Source organism: Protopterus annectens, chromosome 14.part0 (genome assembly GCF_019279795.1).
Source record: "Protopterus annectens isolate FY-2018-M chromosome 14.part0, PAN1.0, whole genome shotgun sequence".
Taxonomy (NCBI): domain Eukaryota; kingdom Metazoa; phylum Chordata; order Ceratodontiformes; family Protopteridae; genus Protopterus; species Protopterus annectens.
This window is the reverse complement of record NC_056748.1, coordinates 158,227,379-158,244,288: the sequence shown is the minus strand read 5'-3', so window position 1 is coordinate 158,244,288 and position 16,910 is coordinate 158,227,379. Positions and strand designations below refer to the sequence as shown.

Genomic DNA, 16,910 nt, shown 5'->3' with positions numbered 1-16,910 from the left:
CGACAGGTTCAATAGTTTCATCGGTTCCGATGGCTCCTTCGAGGAAGAGGTCAAGGTCTCCTTCCTTGGAGCCGATACTTTCGGCTCCGGCTTCACCTCTCCTCTCGGAACGGAGCCATCGGAGCCGATCTTCAAGGTCATCCAGGCTTTCGGACCATGACTTAGAGAGTGGTCAGTAGATTACTTAAGTCACAGGCACTGGCCCAAATGTTACATAGTCCGTCTCAACAGATGACTATTGGTCCACACCCCGTTACAGTTCCTCCTTCAACTCTACCCCAGAGCTTGGAGTTGGAGTCTTCGGAATGGTTACTGCTACGGCTGAGGGACGGATACCCCTTCTGTCCCTTCAGCCTCTACTCTTATCTCCTCTTGAGACCTTCCTTAGAGGGATTCGGTGGCCGGGCTTCCATGGTCTCCTCCGAGGGGTGAGTGGCATCGGACCCTTGTCCGAACCCGCTCTTCCCCTTGGAGCCTCGGCCTTGGTGAGCTCGGCTCCGACATCTGCCTCGGAGACTTCCCTTTCGGTGGTCCCTGGAGTTCCTAGCTCTTCAGAACGGGTTCTCTCGGACCTGCCTGGGAGGGGAGCATTCGAGGTGATGAAGAGTGTGCTGGCCACTGGTATCAGCCAGCAGTCTGTTCCCTTAGCTCCTTCCTCTATAGTGCCTGTTGACATCTCTGCCACTTCTCTTGCTACAGGACCCAGAGATCGTCCGCCTCAGGTTTCCCCATTGGGAATTTCCCCCTCTTCCGAGGATTCTCCTGATGTTTCGGGAGATCCTCCTAGGAAGAGGACTTGTAAGAGGAAACACGTAGACTCCCCCGAGTCTATCACTTCAGATACTGACTTTGATGAGTCAGAGGGATCCCCAAGATCCCCCTCTGAGGATGTCTCCTTATCAGACATCCTAGAACTCCTTAGACAGAGGGGAAACTGGCCCACCAATAATCCCTCTGAGGATGAGTCAGTATACCTAGAGGCGTTTGGATCTCGGCCCTCCACCTCCTGGGTGTCTCCGCCTTTCGACCCCCTTATGCAGGTTATTGCCCGAAAGGCATGGGCTGCTCCTGACTCTGTAGAGCCAGTCCCTAGGAGGCCTTCAAAATTTATCACTGCCCCGTGTGACAAGCAATTCCTCACTAAGGGTGTCCCCGCTGATGCCATGGTGGTGGCTGCTGCCACCAAGAAGGAACTTGCAGATCCTTCCGTGCCGTCCATCCTCCTAATAAGGACTCTAGGACCATGGATAGGTATGGTAAGCGGATGTTTTCCTCAGCGACCTTTGCTATGCGTTCGCTGAATTACCTATGTCACTTCACCAGACTCCAGAGGGATATCCTTAAGGAGCTGGGTGAAGTAGTACAGGATCCTACAGCTGCAGGGGCTCAAGAAAAATTGCTTCGCAGCTAGGAACCCTTAATTCCATTGCAAACTCCTCCATGCGGCTAATATCATATGCTGCTGATGGAGCGAGTAGGGCCGCAGGTACAGGTGTGGCTCTTAGGCGCCAAGCCTGGATGCGGCTATGTGACTTGCAGATCCCTTTAAGGCGTCCTTCACAAATTCTCCCTTTGATGGGTCAGCTTTGTTTGGCCCTCAGGTGAAGGAAACTTTGACCAGGTGTGAGCAGGACGGCAAGACTCTTTCTGCTGTAGGAGTCCGTTTTCCACCCCTTCTAGACCTTACCCAAAGGACAGAAAGGTGGAAAATGTGGTTCATAAATCCCAAGGAGTCACGCCCGGATTCACGTGGTCAGTTTACCCCTAGAGGCAGAGGGGTAACAACAACAGACGCCGCTCTAGAGGCAGAGGGGTCCAAAAACAGGGAAACAGAGAGCCTCTCTCTGACAAGCCCTTTCAGCATCCCTGAGATGTTGCCCGGCTGTCCCTCCTTGGAGGCAGTCGGGAAGATTATCACTGTACCCAGAAGCCTGGCATTCCCTCACTCAAGACAGATGGGTACAGTCGATCATATCCAAGGGTTACATAATTCCTTTCGAGGAAAGTCCTTTCCCCTCAAATTCCCTTCCAGATGTACCACCGGTCTAAGGGAAATTGCAGAGTTAGAAGTCTCAAAACTACTGCGAAAAAGAGCCATTCAGCCAGTTACAACAGACCATTCAGAGCCCGGAATCTACTCAAGGTTCTTTTTGGTCCCCAAAAAGACGGGAGACTGGAGACCAATATTGGATCTCAGCAGACTCAACAAGTCTGTGAGGAAGACAAGATTCGAATGGTCACTCTTCAGTCAATTCTGCCCTTCTTACAGAAGGACAACTGGATGTGCTCAATAGATCTTCAGGATGCGTACTATCACATCAAAATTCAGACACTCCAGGAGATTTCTCCGCTTTCGGCTGGGGTCCAGTCATTTCCAGTTCAGAGCCCTGCCCTTTGGTCTCACTACAGCCCCCAGAGTGTTCACCAAATGCATGGCAGTGGTCACGGCTCACCTGAGACGTCAAGGATTCCAGGTGTTTCCGTATCTCGACGACTGGCTCCTGTCAGCCACCACCAGGCATCAGCTTATTCAAGCCAGGGATTACACAATAAGTCTTTGTTCTCATTTGGGCATCTCGATCAACTTCGAAAAGTCATCCTTATCACCCTGCCAGTCTATTACTTTCATAGGCGCAAACTTAAACACTGTTCGGATGTCAGCTACCCTTACAGATCAAAGAGTTTCAGACATTCAGAGTCATGTCAGGATCATTCTGGCCAACAAGAAAGTACAGGCCAGAATGGTTCTAAAGGTATTAGGCCTCATGGCTGCGGCCATTACTCTTCTTCCCCTGGCTCGATTCTACATGCGCCTTCAGTGGATGCTGTTCACACAGTGGTCGTACCAACAACTTCCAATGCGTCACCAGATTCTGGTGACACAGACTTGCAAAGATCATCTTGCTTGGTGGATCACATCTCCTCAGGTTCACCAAGGCAGGTACTTTGTACCCCCATCCCCGATAGCCACTGTCACCACGGATGCCTCCCTGATCAGGTGGGGGGGTCATTATCAGGGCAGGATGGTTCATGGGACGTGGCAGCCGTTCGAGTACCATCTGCACATAAATGTCCTGGAGATGAGAGCAGTGCTTTTAACGTTGCAAGCCCTCAACGACTTTCTTCCCGTAGGGACAATTGCAGTCCACACAGACAACATGTCTGTAGTTTGGTATATCAACAAACAGGGCGGAACCAAGTCCTACCCCTTGTGTCGAGAAGCGCTCAGACTATGGCAATGGGCGATCTCCTCTCATCGGTTTCTGGTAGCAACACATATCCCTGGGAAAACCAACATTGTAGCGGACAGATTGAGCAGAGCTATTCTCATGCCTCACGAGTGGTCTCTCAAGCAATCTATAGCGGAAGAGATATTTCTGGAATGGGGTCGTCCATGTTGCGATCTTTTTGCTACTCCCCAAAACAGCAAATGCCCAGACCTCTTCTGTCTCTTCCCTCTACCAGGCCATCCCCCCAGAGACGCTCTGACCCAGGATTGGCCCCAGGGACTTCTTTATGCCTTCCCTCCATTTCCTGTGATCCCTCAAGTTATCCAGAAAGCTACCGTTTTGAGAGCCAAATTGATTCTCATTGCCCCTTACTGGCCTCGACAAGTTTGGTTCCCGTTCCTCCATCATCACCTTTTGGTGCAGCCGTGGCATCTGGACCCAGTGCCAGATCTTCTGATTCACCAATCCGGTCAGCTGCACCGGTCTATCCCTTCTCTCAACCTCACAGCATGGTTGCTCCACTTCCTTCCTTAGCCAGGCTTCCTTTGATCTCTAACCCAGTTAGAGACATCATAGTAGCTTCACTAAAATCCTCTACCAGGAGGATTTACACAAGCAAATGGAAACGTTTCTCTTATTGGGCTAAGGCCAAGAATATTGATCCTTTCACTGCCCCTGTTCAGGCAGTCCTGGACTTCTTAGCAGAGATTTTTCATGCAGGCTCCTCTTCTTCCACAGTCAGAGTTCAATTGGCTGCTATCTCCAACTTTCATGTCGGGGTCGCAGATCATAATATTATGTCCCATAGGCTCTGCAGGGCCTTCTTGAAAGGAATTTTCCTACTAAAGCCTCCAATCAGGAATCCTCCTCCTCAGTGGGATCTAAATTTAGTGCTGACATCCTTGATTCTTCAGCCCTTCGAGCCAGCTGTTTCTTGTTCCCTGAAATTTCTTTCTTGGAAAACTTTATTCTTAGTGGCTATTACATCGGCCAGGAGGGTGTCTGAACTTCATGCTCTATCGGTTCGACCCCCCTATTTGGTTTTTCACAAAGACAGAGTATCTTTGAGAACTAATCCGACCTTTTGCCTAAGGTCGCTTCAAAGACCAATTTGAATCAATCCATTGATCTCCTGTATTTTTCCCAAACTATTCTGACAGAGCTGAACAAAAACTACATTATCTTGATGTCCACCGTCAACTTAGATATTATTTGGACAGGACAAAAAATTTAGAAAATCTGATCAACTTTTTGTTTCCTATGCGGATAATAAAAAGGCCTTCCTGTTTCTAAAGTGACCTTGTCCAGATGGCTTTCTTGGTCATCTCTGAAATTTATCTGCTCAGGGGAAAACAGTTGTGCTCAAAACCTAAAGCACATTCAACTAGGAGCTTAGCTACTTCTACAGCCTTTCAAGCTAGACTTCCTTTAGACACTATTTGTGCAGCGGCCACTTGGACCACTCCTCACACTTTTGTTTCCCATTACAAATTGGACTTGGCCTCCAGGGACAGAGCCAGTTTTGGCTCTACAGTCCTCAAGAGTCTGTTCCATTGAGCCACCCAGGATAGAGGTGCTAGGGGCGGTCCCATCAAGCAAGAATGAAGGCGAGATTGACAACTTAACATTAAGAAGTTATGTACCTACCATAACGTTCCATGTTAGTTGTCTTCTCTCGCCTTCTTTCTTGACCCTCCCTCCTTCCCCAGGCCTGGACAGACCTTGTTATAAGAAATTATTATGCTGAAGACCATTCAGACCTGGTCCTTCTTCCATCCTGTAAGTTTTCTTTCTTCCTTTGGGAAGTGTTTTATGCTTGGTGCTATTGCCCTTTGTCATCAAACGAGATCTGGGTACTTACCGCCTTGCATCATGGGATATGGGGCTGCCTCGAGCTGGTAAAAGTGACTCTCGAGCTTAGCAAGTGCCGAGTCGGAGCCGAGGGATCGGCTCCGAACCCATCAAGCAAGAAAGAAGGCGAGAGAAGACAACTAACATGGAACGTTATGGTAGGTACATAACTTCTTATTTTAAATGCACCTTTAAGTTCTGAATTGGTGTTTTGGCCTTCTGCTGCACAGATTCTCAAACAGTAGGTTGATAGAGGCAAATTAATGCATGAGGGTATCTAGGATGTTTTAATGTACCCATGTTCTCCCCAACCAAAGCATGTTTCTTCAAGGTGAAGAACAAACAAACATCCCAGCCAAACTAAAATCAGGAATACAAAAGGAAATGTCAGGAGGGGATAATGATTCATAACCAAATTAGGGATTCCTTTCTGAAAAGAAATCGGCCTTCTGCAAAAGAGTAATTGTATCAGGTCACAAAATACCCCCCTACCCCTCTCCTCCTGTTTCCCCCAGGTGCACACTCAACCCTGCAACCTTTCCACAGGTGATCTCACACAAATGGGTTCTGAGAATAATTCAGAGAGGATACACTTGGCAGTGGTTAGAAAATCCTTCCCCTTTTAGGATAATTTCCCCATGCCCACCAGACCAGACAGAGTTATTTCCTCCAGTGCTCCATCACGTGGTAGTAGTAGGGCCTGCTATACACAAAGGCAAGTAAATTTGCTCCAGAATCTTTTTGATACCAAAAAGGATGATTCCTGGAGACTTGTCCTTTCTAATTACCTTTGTAAAGGTTCCAAAATTCAAAATGCTCAACTTGCAGTTGGTCTTTCCAGACTGTTGTTTCATGGTGACTCTATATCTCAGAGGTGCTTGTATTCCTATTGCTCCCAAGTTCAGGAAGTTTAAGAGATTTGCTGTGTCTGGCTTACATTATCAGTTTTCTGCATTAACTCTTAGGCTGTCTAATGCACTTAGTTTGTTTAGAAAGTGTTCGACCCCTTTGGCTGGCTGTTGCATAAACTCAGATGTCCACATTTTTCCTTACTAAGACAACATGCTGATTTGTGCAAATTCTGTATCCAGGGGGTTGGACTCCTTAGACAAAATTGCATCCCTCCTTTCCCACCTGGGTTTCAAGTTGAACTTTCAAAAGTCCTTTCTCACATTCTGTGAACAAATTGTTTTCAGGGGGTATTTGATAGCCACAGTAAAAAGGACGGCCTTCCCGACAGAATACAGTCCTGATTTATTAGGCATTTTATGGGATTTCTCTTCTATATGTGGCCTCAGCAAGTGAGTTCCTCAAAATTCTAGGCCTTTTGGCATCAATGAATCCTTATGATACCACTAGCCAGCCTACACTTGAGAAAAATTAAGTGGTACTTGAATTATTGGACCCAGAACCTTCATTCCTTGGATTACCAGATACAGGTATTGGCATTTGTGAAACAAGAACTGCAGTGACTGAGGAATTAACTGTCTCTGAATGCAGAGCTGCCTTTTTGTCTTCACACCCCAATCCAATCTGCTCAGATGGAGTCCTCAGATTTTGGGTGAGGAGCAGTGTCCAGGGGAGTTCAAGTGCAAGGTTTGTAGGGTCCTCAGGTTATGCCAAATTGCATAAATGTAAAAGAGATGTTGACAGTGATTCATGCTTTAAAATTTTTTTACCATTTATGAACTGAAGCTTCTCCACAGACCATATCTGCTCTCTCAGCATCAGGGGCAAATGGTACACCCCAGCTTAGAGCAATTGTGACTGGCATCTTGGCTGATTTTGTCTGGATACATTTTAGGCACTTGTTCCATGAGGATGTGCAGCAGGTATTTCGGAGGACAGAAAACCTGCAACTAGAAATTCCTAATGTTTCCAAGTGGAAGAGGTTTTCTAGGTGGTACCTAGCCAATAACAGCAGACCCGAATTGTTTCGATCCCTCTGGTTTTGAAATATACATGTGTGATGCATCTTGCAGCCATTTCAGCTTGGCTGCCCGTGGATCCCCACCTTTTTTCTCTTTTTGTGGTCAAACAGTTATGAAAAGAGGGTTGCATGGGAAGCCCCCATGAAAGCAAATTCCTCGTCCATGGGATCACAGCTTTGTTTCTTGAAAAATTGACCTTACCTCCTTTTGAACCTGCTTCTCCAACGGATTTACAGTAACTTACTTGGACGACTGTACTGCTGCAAGCTGTCACAGTGACCAACTCTATCTGACTTTTCACAATGACAGGGTTGTGTTATGCACTAATTCATCATTTATGCCTATGTTTTTTATTGAATTTACCTTGAATCAAGCCATCAATCACCCAGGATACTATCCTGATTCAAAAAACAAGGAAAAAAGATTCTACATACCTTGGATGTGCATAGGCAGCCCAGATTCTACCTTGACAGAACAAAAGCCGTTTAGGAATGCTGAACAGATGTTTGTCTTCTATATGGGGGCTAAGAAAGGTGAATCTGTCTCTAAAAAAATATTGTACAGTGGTTGTCCTTTGAGGTTTTCCCTTACTCCCACCATGGTAAATCCCTTCCAGGCAAGGTTGAGGCTCACTCAACTAGGGCCTTATCCTCCATTATGGCATATTGGAAAAGGTTGGATTCAAGAAGCATTCTAGGACAGCAACCTAGTTCTGTCTCCATGCCTTCACAAAACACTACAGACCGGATTCCTTTACGATGCCCAGAGCATGTTTTGCTAGTACCATTCTCCAGGGGCCCCTGGATCCTTATCTTGCACCTCCCAGGTAGGGTAAACTTTAGGAATCTGCCCAAAATGCCACTGAGTAAGAGGGAATAATGACTATATAGTACCCGTAACAGTAGATGTTCGAATTCCTCACTGCTTCAATGGCAGTACTCACCCACCATCACGCAAATTGTCCATAGTTGAGGTGGGTTTCAACCTCTCTTATTCATTTTTTATGTGTTTTTTTGATTGGCTATGAACTTACCCTTGCTAAATGATTTTGGCTTCAGTTGCTTTCCTGTAATTCTTTATGTAAGGAAAAATGCCTGAACACTTGCCTTCCATGACAGCTGAAGGCTTTCTTCTTTGGATATGCTGTCATAGGAGGGAGTGCTCTGAGCTTTTTAAAGCTGGCTAGTATTGGGTTACGGTGGCAGATAACTCAAAATGCCACTGAGACAGTGAGGAATTAGAACATCTCCTAAAGCATATGGGAATGGCTCTTCATGACTGTGAATTAAAAAAAAAAAAAAAAGCTCCCGGTTTCTTATTAGCAGACTTAAATCTCTGATATAGACTCAAAAACCTTACTGCAGGGACCATCAGAGCTTTGTTGTTTAATTTATAGTTGGTTAAATGTACTGCATTTTCAGAGGTGCTTCTACAGTATACTGTAGTCAAATCTAAATGTAGATCATAATTAGCATTTATTAGAGGTTTTGTCTCTCTTGTATACTGTATTTTATAGTGTGTGGTAGAATACTGTTGTAATGAAATCTCCAAAACAGTTTTGTAATTTTCACAGCATTTCATACTGTCACACAACAGTGCCTGCAACACTTTCCTGACTTTAAAAGTTACCAGCTAAGGAAAAACAAAACACTATTCTTAAACTATTAAACCTACCACCTTAAATGCTGACTTGTTAACATTATTTTATGTACTTTTATTCTGATCTCTGACTTGTATACAGTAAGTCGTACTGATCAGGCGGCTACATCCCATTTGGTTTCATGGGAGCTTCTAATGACCGTTGTGAATTCTAAGCTGTAAATTGCAGAATTCATAAATTTACCAGGTAGGTCTAGTTGCGGTCATCTTTGTAGTGTATTTTACACATTAGAATACAAGTCCCTGTTGCACAGTCCCAGCACCTGTTTTGATGCAGCATTTTCCGCTTGTTAAACGTCAGTTCAGACTTCAGCTTTCATCATATGTTGTTTCCACAGATGAACCTCATCATGCAGGGTGCTGTTGCAAGGAGCTGAAGAAGCAAGTAAGTGACACTACTGTTGCATTTTCCAAAAGAAGCTATAAGAAGCAAGGAAGTGATTTTATTATTGCATTTTCCAAAAGAAGCTAAAGTAAGCTGAAAAGCTTTATTGAATTAGTTGATAAATCCGTTTTTTTTTTCTTTACTATGTTTACAGTTTGTTTGCACTGGACTTTTATTTCCAGAGCATTCTGTTTCATCATCATGGCCACAGTTCCGGACCTGACTTCTAATTGATAAAGCACTTTAGAAGGAAGGGGTAATGGTACTTAACAGTACATGTGATGTCAGTCTCGCCTTTATTCTCACTTGTGGGGTCAGATCAGTCTTGGCCAGTATTTCAGCTCGAAACATTCAGCAAAGCTAATGGGCTATATTCTTTACCCATAATTCCTTCCCTTGATTACCTCAGAGCTCATTTGCCGCACAGTGAAGAGGTTTCATTAGTCATAGCCTGGGCTAAGTAAAGTTTTTTGATAGCTAGAGGGCGTTTTGGGACTGTCCATTTAAGTTAGAGGATGTTCCTTTTCCCTCTGTTAATTTCTTTCATAAAACTCGTAAAAAAATAAAAAATATAACCCCTTTTTCCTAACTTTCTTCTGTGTGTAAGAGTGTTCAAAGTCATTTTAAGTTAGAAGACTAAAATTTGCTTAAGTGAGAGTGGTTTTTGTATTTCTCTCTTTTTTCTTACCTTTATAATTCCTCAAAAAGAGAGCAAGCCTTTAGGCTTCAAAAAGTGTGAGAAGTGTAGTAAAAAAAATGCCCCTTAGCGATTCACACACCTTGTGTTTGTATTGTTTAGGGGCTATACACAGACAAGAGTCTTGTTCCATTTGCTACAACTTCAATCACCGGGCTTTAATGGAACCTAAGAACAAACTGACATTGAAAGGCCTTTTGAAAACACATTTCTCTGAGGCTCTATCAACCGAAATGTCAGGCAAGCCAATTAAGAGACCTTCATCGGAGCCGAGATCCTCGTCCGAGCTGAAGCAGAAAGCTCCGAAATTGACAGATCCAAAGGCTCTATCAAAACCAACACCCACTCCTGGCTCCAGTACTTCCTTGGAGCAGGAATCTCCACTGGCACTTACATATTCAGCGCAAAGACACAAGAGCCGATCTTCAGTAGACAAGATTTCTTCCAGGCTCCCTTCTCCAATTTTGGCTGCTTCAAGATCACCTTCCCTGTCCACTAAGTGGACCAGGAGTCTGTCAGATGAAGACATGAATAGGGTCATGGAGATACGTGGTTTGGCTAGAATTCTCATGGATCTGAGCCCAAAGGAATTGGTTCAGACAAAAACTCTCTCCTGCTGTAGTTTCTCCTCCGATACGTCCTCCTGCTTCGGAGATGGAAGATTCTGACATCCAGGTTGTCAGTTGTGTGCTCCGGGACTTATAACCTTCCTTGTTCTGATATCTGCCCTGTGCATCTCTGTGCCTTTGGAGCAGGAGACCTCTGTAAGCCGACACTCCCCTGTGCGGTCCACAGAGACTTTTTGGATATCTTCGGAACAGATCATATCACTGGGGGCCTCAGCACAGGTGAGCTCAGCTCCTGCCTCTGCTTCGGAGTTGCCCTCTTCTGCTCTGAAGAGACTTTCAGCACCGGCAAATTCCTTCTCGGATCCGGGGACCTCTTCGGAGCGGGGAGGTCTGTCTTCAAGGTAATGAGGAGGGCTTTGATTGCTTCACAGTCTGGTGCACAATCTTTGTCAGTTCTTCCTCCCTCCTTTAGGTGAGGTGTCTTTGTCTTCCCACAGGCTCTTTCCACAGGTCCTCAGAGACGCTAGGACTCAGGATGTACTTCAGGGTATTGCCCTCTCTTCTGAAACCTCTCCAGAGTACCCCACTGAAGAGGACCCTTGGAAGAGGACATGTAAGAGGAAGCATCTGGACTCCCCAGAAGAGTCTATCACATCTGATATTGACCTCGATGAGGTAAAAGGGTCCCCACAATCACCTCCTGAAGATGTCTCCTTTGGAGACATCCTAGAACTATTGAAACAGAGAGAGGTCATTAGAAGTACTCCCCCTTCAGGCGAGGAGTCAGTATTCCTGAAGGCCTTTGCATCTCGTCTATCAACAACTTGGGTTTCTCCACCTTTTGATGGGCTTATTGACCTTGTCTCTCGAAAGGCTTGGGAGACCCCAGATACCATAGACCCTACTCCTAGGAGGCCAGATAAATACATCACTGCCTCCAAAGACAAAAATTGTTGTACAATAAGTGTAGGAGTTGATGCCATGGTCGTGGTGGCAGCCACCAGTAAAGAATCTCTCAGACTAGTACCTCTATCCATCCTCTTAACAGACTCCAGGACTATGAGTAGATATGGGAAGCATGTCTTTGCATCAGCAACCTTTGCCTTATGGTCTCTGAATTACCTAATTCACTTCACAAGACTTCAGAGGGACCCGATTATGGAGTTATCAGACTCCCTTCAAGAAGCTGCAGTGGATGCAGTGGCAGATGAAGTCAGTGCTCAGCTCGCTACCTTAAATTCAGTAGTCAATTCTTCCATGAGGCTAATTTGTTATGCAGCAGATGGAATGAGTAGGGCAGCAGGATCAGGTATCTCTCTTCGGAGACGGGCCTGGATGCTCCTTTGCAATTTCGCGGAGCCCTTCAATTCTTCCTTCATTAATACCCCCTTTGACTGCTCATCCCTTTTTGGGCCAAAAGTGAAGGAAACACTCACCAGGTATGATCAAGAAGGTAGGACCTTGTCTGCTGTGAGTACATTTCTCCACTCCTACCAGACCCTTTCCTAAGGGCCAAAAAGGTAGTGGAAAAATATGGTTCAAAAAATCACAGAGGTCTTATCAGGACACACAAGGTGAATGTTCCCCCAGGGGCAGAGGGGGGAACAACAACGGGAGATGTCACTTTTGCAGCAGGGGCGGTCTGCAAAACCAAGGCTCCAGGGAATCTTTCTTTGGGAGACTTTCCAGCACTCCTGAAGGAGTGCCCGATTGCTGACCTCTGGAGGAATCCAGGAAGTTCCTCCGCTTTCGGCTAGGAGCCAGTCATTACCAGTTCTGGGTCCTACCCTTTGGTCTCACCACAGCCCCCCCCCCCATGGTGTTTACCAAGGTCATGGCAGTTGTAGCGGCCCACCTGAGGCGTCAGGGCATTCGGGTCTTTCCGTACCTGGATTGACTGCCTTCTCACTGCCTTCACTAGGCATCAAGATGTACTAGCCAGGAATTTCTTTCTTCAGTTGTCTACCCGGCTGATGATTACAATAAATCTCAAGAAATCTTCCCTCCAACCTGTTCAAATTCTAGACTTCATAGGGGCAAGAATGGACACTCTTCAGGCCAGGATATTTTTGACTCCAGACAGAATTCACAGCCTGGCCCTTCATGTACTGGCGCTCCTTCAGTCTCCTGCACCCCCAGCGGAGTTAGTCCGGAGAGCCCTAGGGTCCATGGCAGCAACTATAAATCTGATTCCTTGTGCACGTCTGCATATGAGAGTGTTACAGTGGACGTTACAAGTTCAGTGGTCTCTACTACATCATTCTCTAGACTTTCCGATTCCTTTGAGCAGTGTGTGTGCAAAAATTCTCTCATGTGGTGCCTTCAATCCCAGGAATTGCAAGAAGGACGCCCTTTTGTTGCGCTCCCGCCCCAAGCCACGGTGACCACGGATGCCTCCCGCTTGGGGGGGGGGGTAATGCTCGGGCAGGACTGTCCAAGGCATGTGGACTCGGACCATTCTGCATACAAATGTTTTAGAGATGAGAGCAGATGTTCGTGTTTCACTGTTGCAGTCATTACTCTTGGGTTATCCTGCTGGCAGGCTACCCGCAGTCGGCCAGAATTCCATAGTCTAGGTCCGGCGTCGGTTGCTGTAGCCTCTTCCCCGACATCAGTGCGCCAGGGGTATAAAAGATGCAGCCAACGCCATTTTCTTCAGTCTTTCTTGCCACACGGTGCTCGAAGCAAAAGCAGTTCACAAGTACCGGTCAGCCGACTCCTGAGATTTTCAAATCCGAATTTCAGAACCGAAGTCTTCATTAAAGCTAAGTACCCCATTGGGGAAACTTTTTTCTTGCTCCAGACCGATGTCAGAAAAAGTTAACAATTGTATTTCTTGTGGGAAACAAATACCTCATAAGGATTTTCACTCTTACTGTACTCCTTGCCTAGGCCCTGATCACAATGTTGCTAGCTGTCGGTTTTGTGCTAGATTTAACCAACGCACTATCAAGCATCTGTTCGATTTTGCATTTCATTACTTTGGCTGAAGATTTACTTATATAATGCTGTCGGACCAGCCGACAACCGGAGTTTACAAAAAACGCAAGGACAAGGAAAAGGATAGGCATCCGAGGTCCAAAACTGATGACGAGGCCTCTGCTAGGCCAGTCGCCGGTTCTCAGTGAGGCACTTTCGCAGCCCCTGGCGCCCGTTACCTCAGAGCCACAGGCCGCTTCCGACTCCCACGTGGAGCTGACTGGGCCTCTGGATACTCAAGGTATTGGACACTTGGAAATCATTCCCTCAGATGGGTCCGGAACCGCTGAGCAGGCATCGGCTTCTGAGGGTGTCTTCAGACCTACACAACTATATATTAAGCCATCTTCAGCTTCAAAGACAAAGACTAAAGCCGCTCTAAAGACAAAGAAGCAAGTACAGCATTCTCCTACTCAGACTTCCATGCCTAAAAAACAGATGTTCAAAATGGCCGAAGATCTAATTACTTTGATCATGGGCTCCCATCCCTTTCCTGATAAGAGGCCTAGGCAAGAGACAGAGTATGATTCTTCGGATCAGTTTTCTATTTCCTCTAATTCCTCTTCTGAACAGGATTACTCCATGCTTCCCTATGAGGATTCTGATGCTGAAGAATCTATTCCTTCAGCCTCTCCTCCTGAGGATTATTCTTTTGGGGAAACCCTGCATACCATGAGGGAGCATTTCCACTGGGAGAGCCAAGATTATTCTGAATCTAAGAAAAGGCTCAGAGACTTTCTGCTACTTCCTCAGCACAGACCCCTTGCTATTCCACCTGTTCTAGACATTGTAGATGATGTATTTTCAGAGTCCGGCCTGTCCCCTGACTCTTTACCCCCTGCACCTGCTAAGCCAGACAGATACTACAAGGTCCCGGATTCTCATAAATTCCTATACAAAAACCCCACTGCTGACCCAGAAACTATATCTCAGGGTCCCAAAGGGGTTAAAGCTTCCACTGCAAAAAACCCTGTCCCCTCTGATAGGGATTCTAGGGCTCTGGACAGATGGGGGAAAAACATTTACACTTCTGCTACCCTGGCTGTAAGGGCTTTAAATTGTCAGTTTCATATGCTTAAATATCAGCAGTATTTAATGTCACTGCTTAAACAGAAATTGTTGACAAATACTGAATGTTCAGAGAACAAGGAATTGCAGGATTTAATGCATGCAGCTGAACAAGTGTGGTTATGATTCACTGGAGGCCTCTTGCAGGGCCGCAGTTACAGGTTCTGTGCTTAGAAGGCATGCTTGGTTAAAGGAACAAAATCTGCCTGATCATGTTAAAGCAAAATTATTAGATGCACCATTACAGCATGACACTTTGGTACTAAAGCAGAAGAAGTGTTGAAAAAAATGGAGGATGAAGCAAAATCCATGCAGTCAAGGATTTTTTACAGGTACAGCCACCCAGGTTTAGCAGGAACTGGCCTTCTAAAAATTGGTCCTTTCCAGTGTCAGACAGACCACAAAGAGGCAGATACAGGCGTCCCAGAGGCAGATCTCAGCCCCAAGGCTCATACAGTCTTAAACAATGGGGTGCTCCTACCTCCAAAAGCGGAGAAGACAAATCACAACCTTACAGGAAATAGTCCCAATGACTTTCCTCTATCAGATCCAAGCACTTTTCTTTTGGCAGCCCCCTTAGGGGGAAAACTAGCACTTTTTTCATCAAATTGGCAAATGGTTACCCAAGACAAATGGGTCCTGAACATAGTGTCCCAAGGGTACAGGTTCCATTTTCACACACTACCAAGGTCAAAAGGTATGCCAGACCTGCCCACACAATCAATGGGCAGAGGCACAAAAACAAATTACAGCCCTCATGGACATGAGGGCCATTCAGCAAGTACCACAACAAGAGCAGGGGCAAGGATTTTACTCCGGACTTTTCCTAGTACCCAGAAAGGACAAAACCTGGAGATCAATACTGGACCTGTCTATTCTAAATACGTTTCTGGAAGTTCCAAAATTCAAGATGTTGACTCTACAGCAGCTACTGCCCGTGCTGGGCAAGAAGGCTTGGCTCGTAACTTTGGACCTAAAAGAGGCATACCTGCATGTCCCAATCAGACAATCTTGCAGAAGATGCCTCAGATTCATAGCTGTCTCAATGCATTACCAATTCACTGCACTGCCCTTCGGCTTATCTACTGCGCCCAGTGTCTTCACAAAATGCCTGGCACCAGTAATTGTGTTTTGCAGACAAAAAGGAATTCAAATATATCCCTACTTGGACGACTGCCTAATTCAAGCAGAGAACAAAGACATTCTTCTAAAGCATCTGGCGTTTGTAAAAATATTACTAATTGGCCTAGGGTACACAGTAAACGAAAAGAAATCAAAACTAGTGCCCTCTCAAGAGATAATATTCCTGGGTGCAAGCTTAAATACAACTGCCCAGATGGCTTATCTCACGCCAGACAAACAAAAGCAGCTGACTACTTACTTCAAGAAATTGGCAACAAAAACCCACTTATCTGCAAGGAAAATCCTGCAGGCCTTGGGTTTCATGGCATCCTGCATTCTACTAATTCCATATGCCAGACTGCATATGAGGAAACTACAATGATACCTAAAAAGTGTTTGGACTCAGCATTGCCACAGCCTGGAGACAGTAATTGCACTCATTCCCTGCCTGCAGCAGGAGTTTCGATGGTGGGCAGAAGCCTGTCACCACAACAAGGGTCTGCCATTCAGTTTACCCACAGCCAGACAGACACTGACAACGGATGCATCAGATTGTCTGGGGGGCCCATATGGCAGGAAAATATATTCAGGGCACATGGCCTGCAAACCAGATGCATCTTCACATCAGTCAAAAAGAGATGCTAGCTGTTCAAAATGCCCTGACAGCTTTCAAGGACCTGCTTCATCCAGGACAGTTACTGATAAAGACAGACAACACTACGGTCATGTGGTACATAAACAGGCAGGGAGGTACACATTCCTACCTCCTCTGCAGACAAGCAGTGACCTTATGGGATACAACATTGGCTTTTCAAGTTCACCTGCAAGCACAATTACTGCCAGGAAAAACAAATACTCTGGCAGACGAACTAAGCAGAAACCTCATGGATCCCCATGAATGGAAACTGGATCCACAAGTCTTCGGCATGATAATAAGGAAATGGGGATGCCCAGACATAGATCTATTTGCCTCCCCTCACAACTGCCAATTGCAGACATTTTGCACAAGGATTTATCACAAGCAAGCATGGAAAGTGGACGCCCTATCCTTCAGCTGGAAAATCTAACAGTATATGCTTTTCCCGTACTGCCTCTCCTTCCCAGGGTACTCTTAAAGGTCAGACAAGAGAAGCCAAAAATGATACTGATTGCACCAGACTGGCGCATCTGGAGCATTTCTCCCCGGGCCTCCGCTGAAAACAGGCTCTGTGGAACCTAGTCGGACATTCCCGGTCAACAAATGTTAAATAAAATATGTTAAATAAATAATGTAGCCATTTAGAACACTCTTCTTTCAAAAGCTGTTATGGATGTCATCTTGGAGGCCAGGGAGGCCCAGTACCAGAAAATCTTATGCAGAAAACTGGAAGAGTTTCTGTGCTTGGAACCAGGAACAAGGCATTAGCACGGGTGTACCAA

The 16,910-nt window shown here is 45.9% G+C and overlaps 1 protein-coding gene across 1 annotated transcript in view; it reads left to right on the top strand.

Annotated features, from left to right (window-relative positions):
* The window catches only part of TDRD1 (tudor domain containing 1), a 2,513,511-nt gene that overhangs the window by 2,304,220 nt on the left and 192,381 nt on the right, over nt 1-16,910 (top strand). Inside the window, exon 21 of the mRNA XM_044055533.1 lies at nt 9,010-9,056. Coding sequence (XP_043911468.1) covers nt 9,010-9,056 — 47 coding nt within the window. The remainder of the gene's footprint in view (nt 1-9,009; nt 9,057-16,910) is intronic.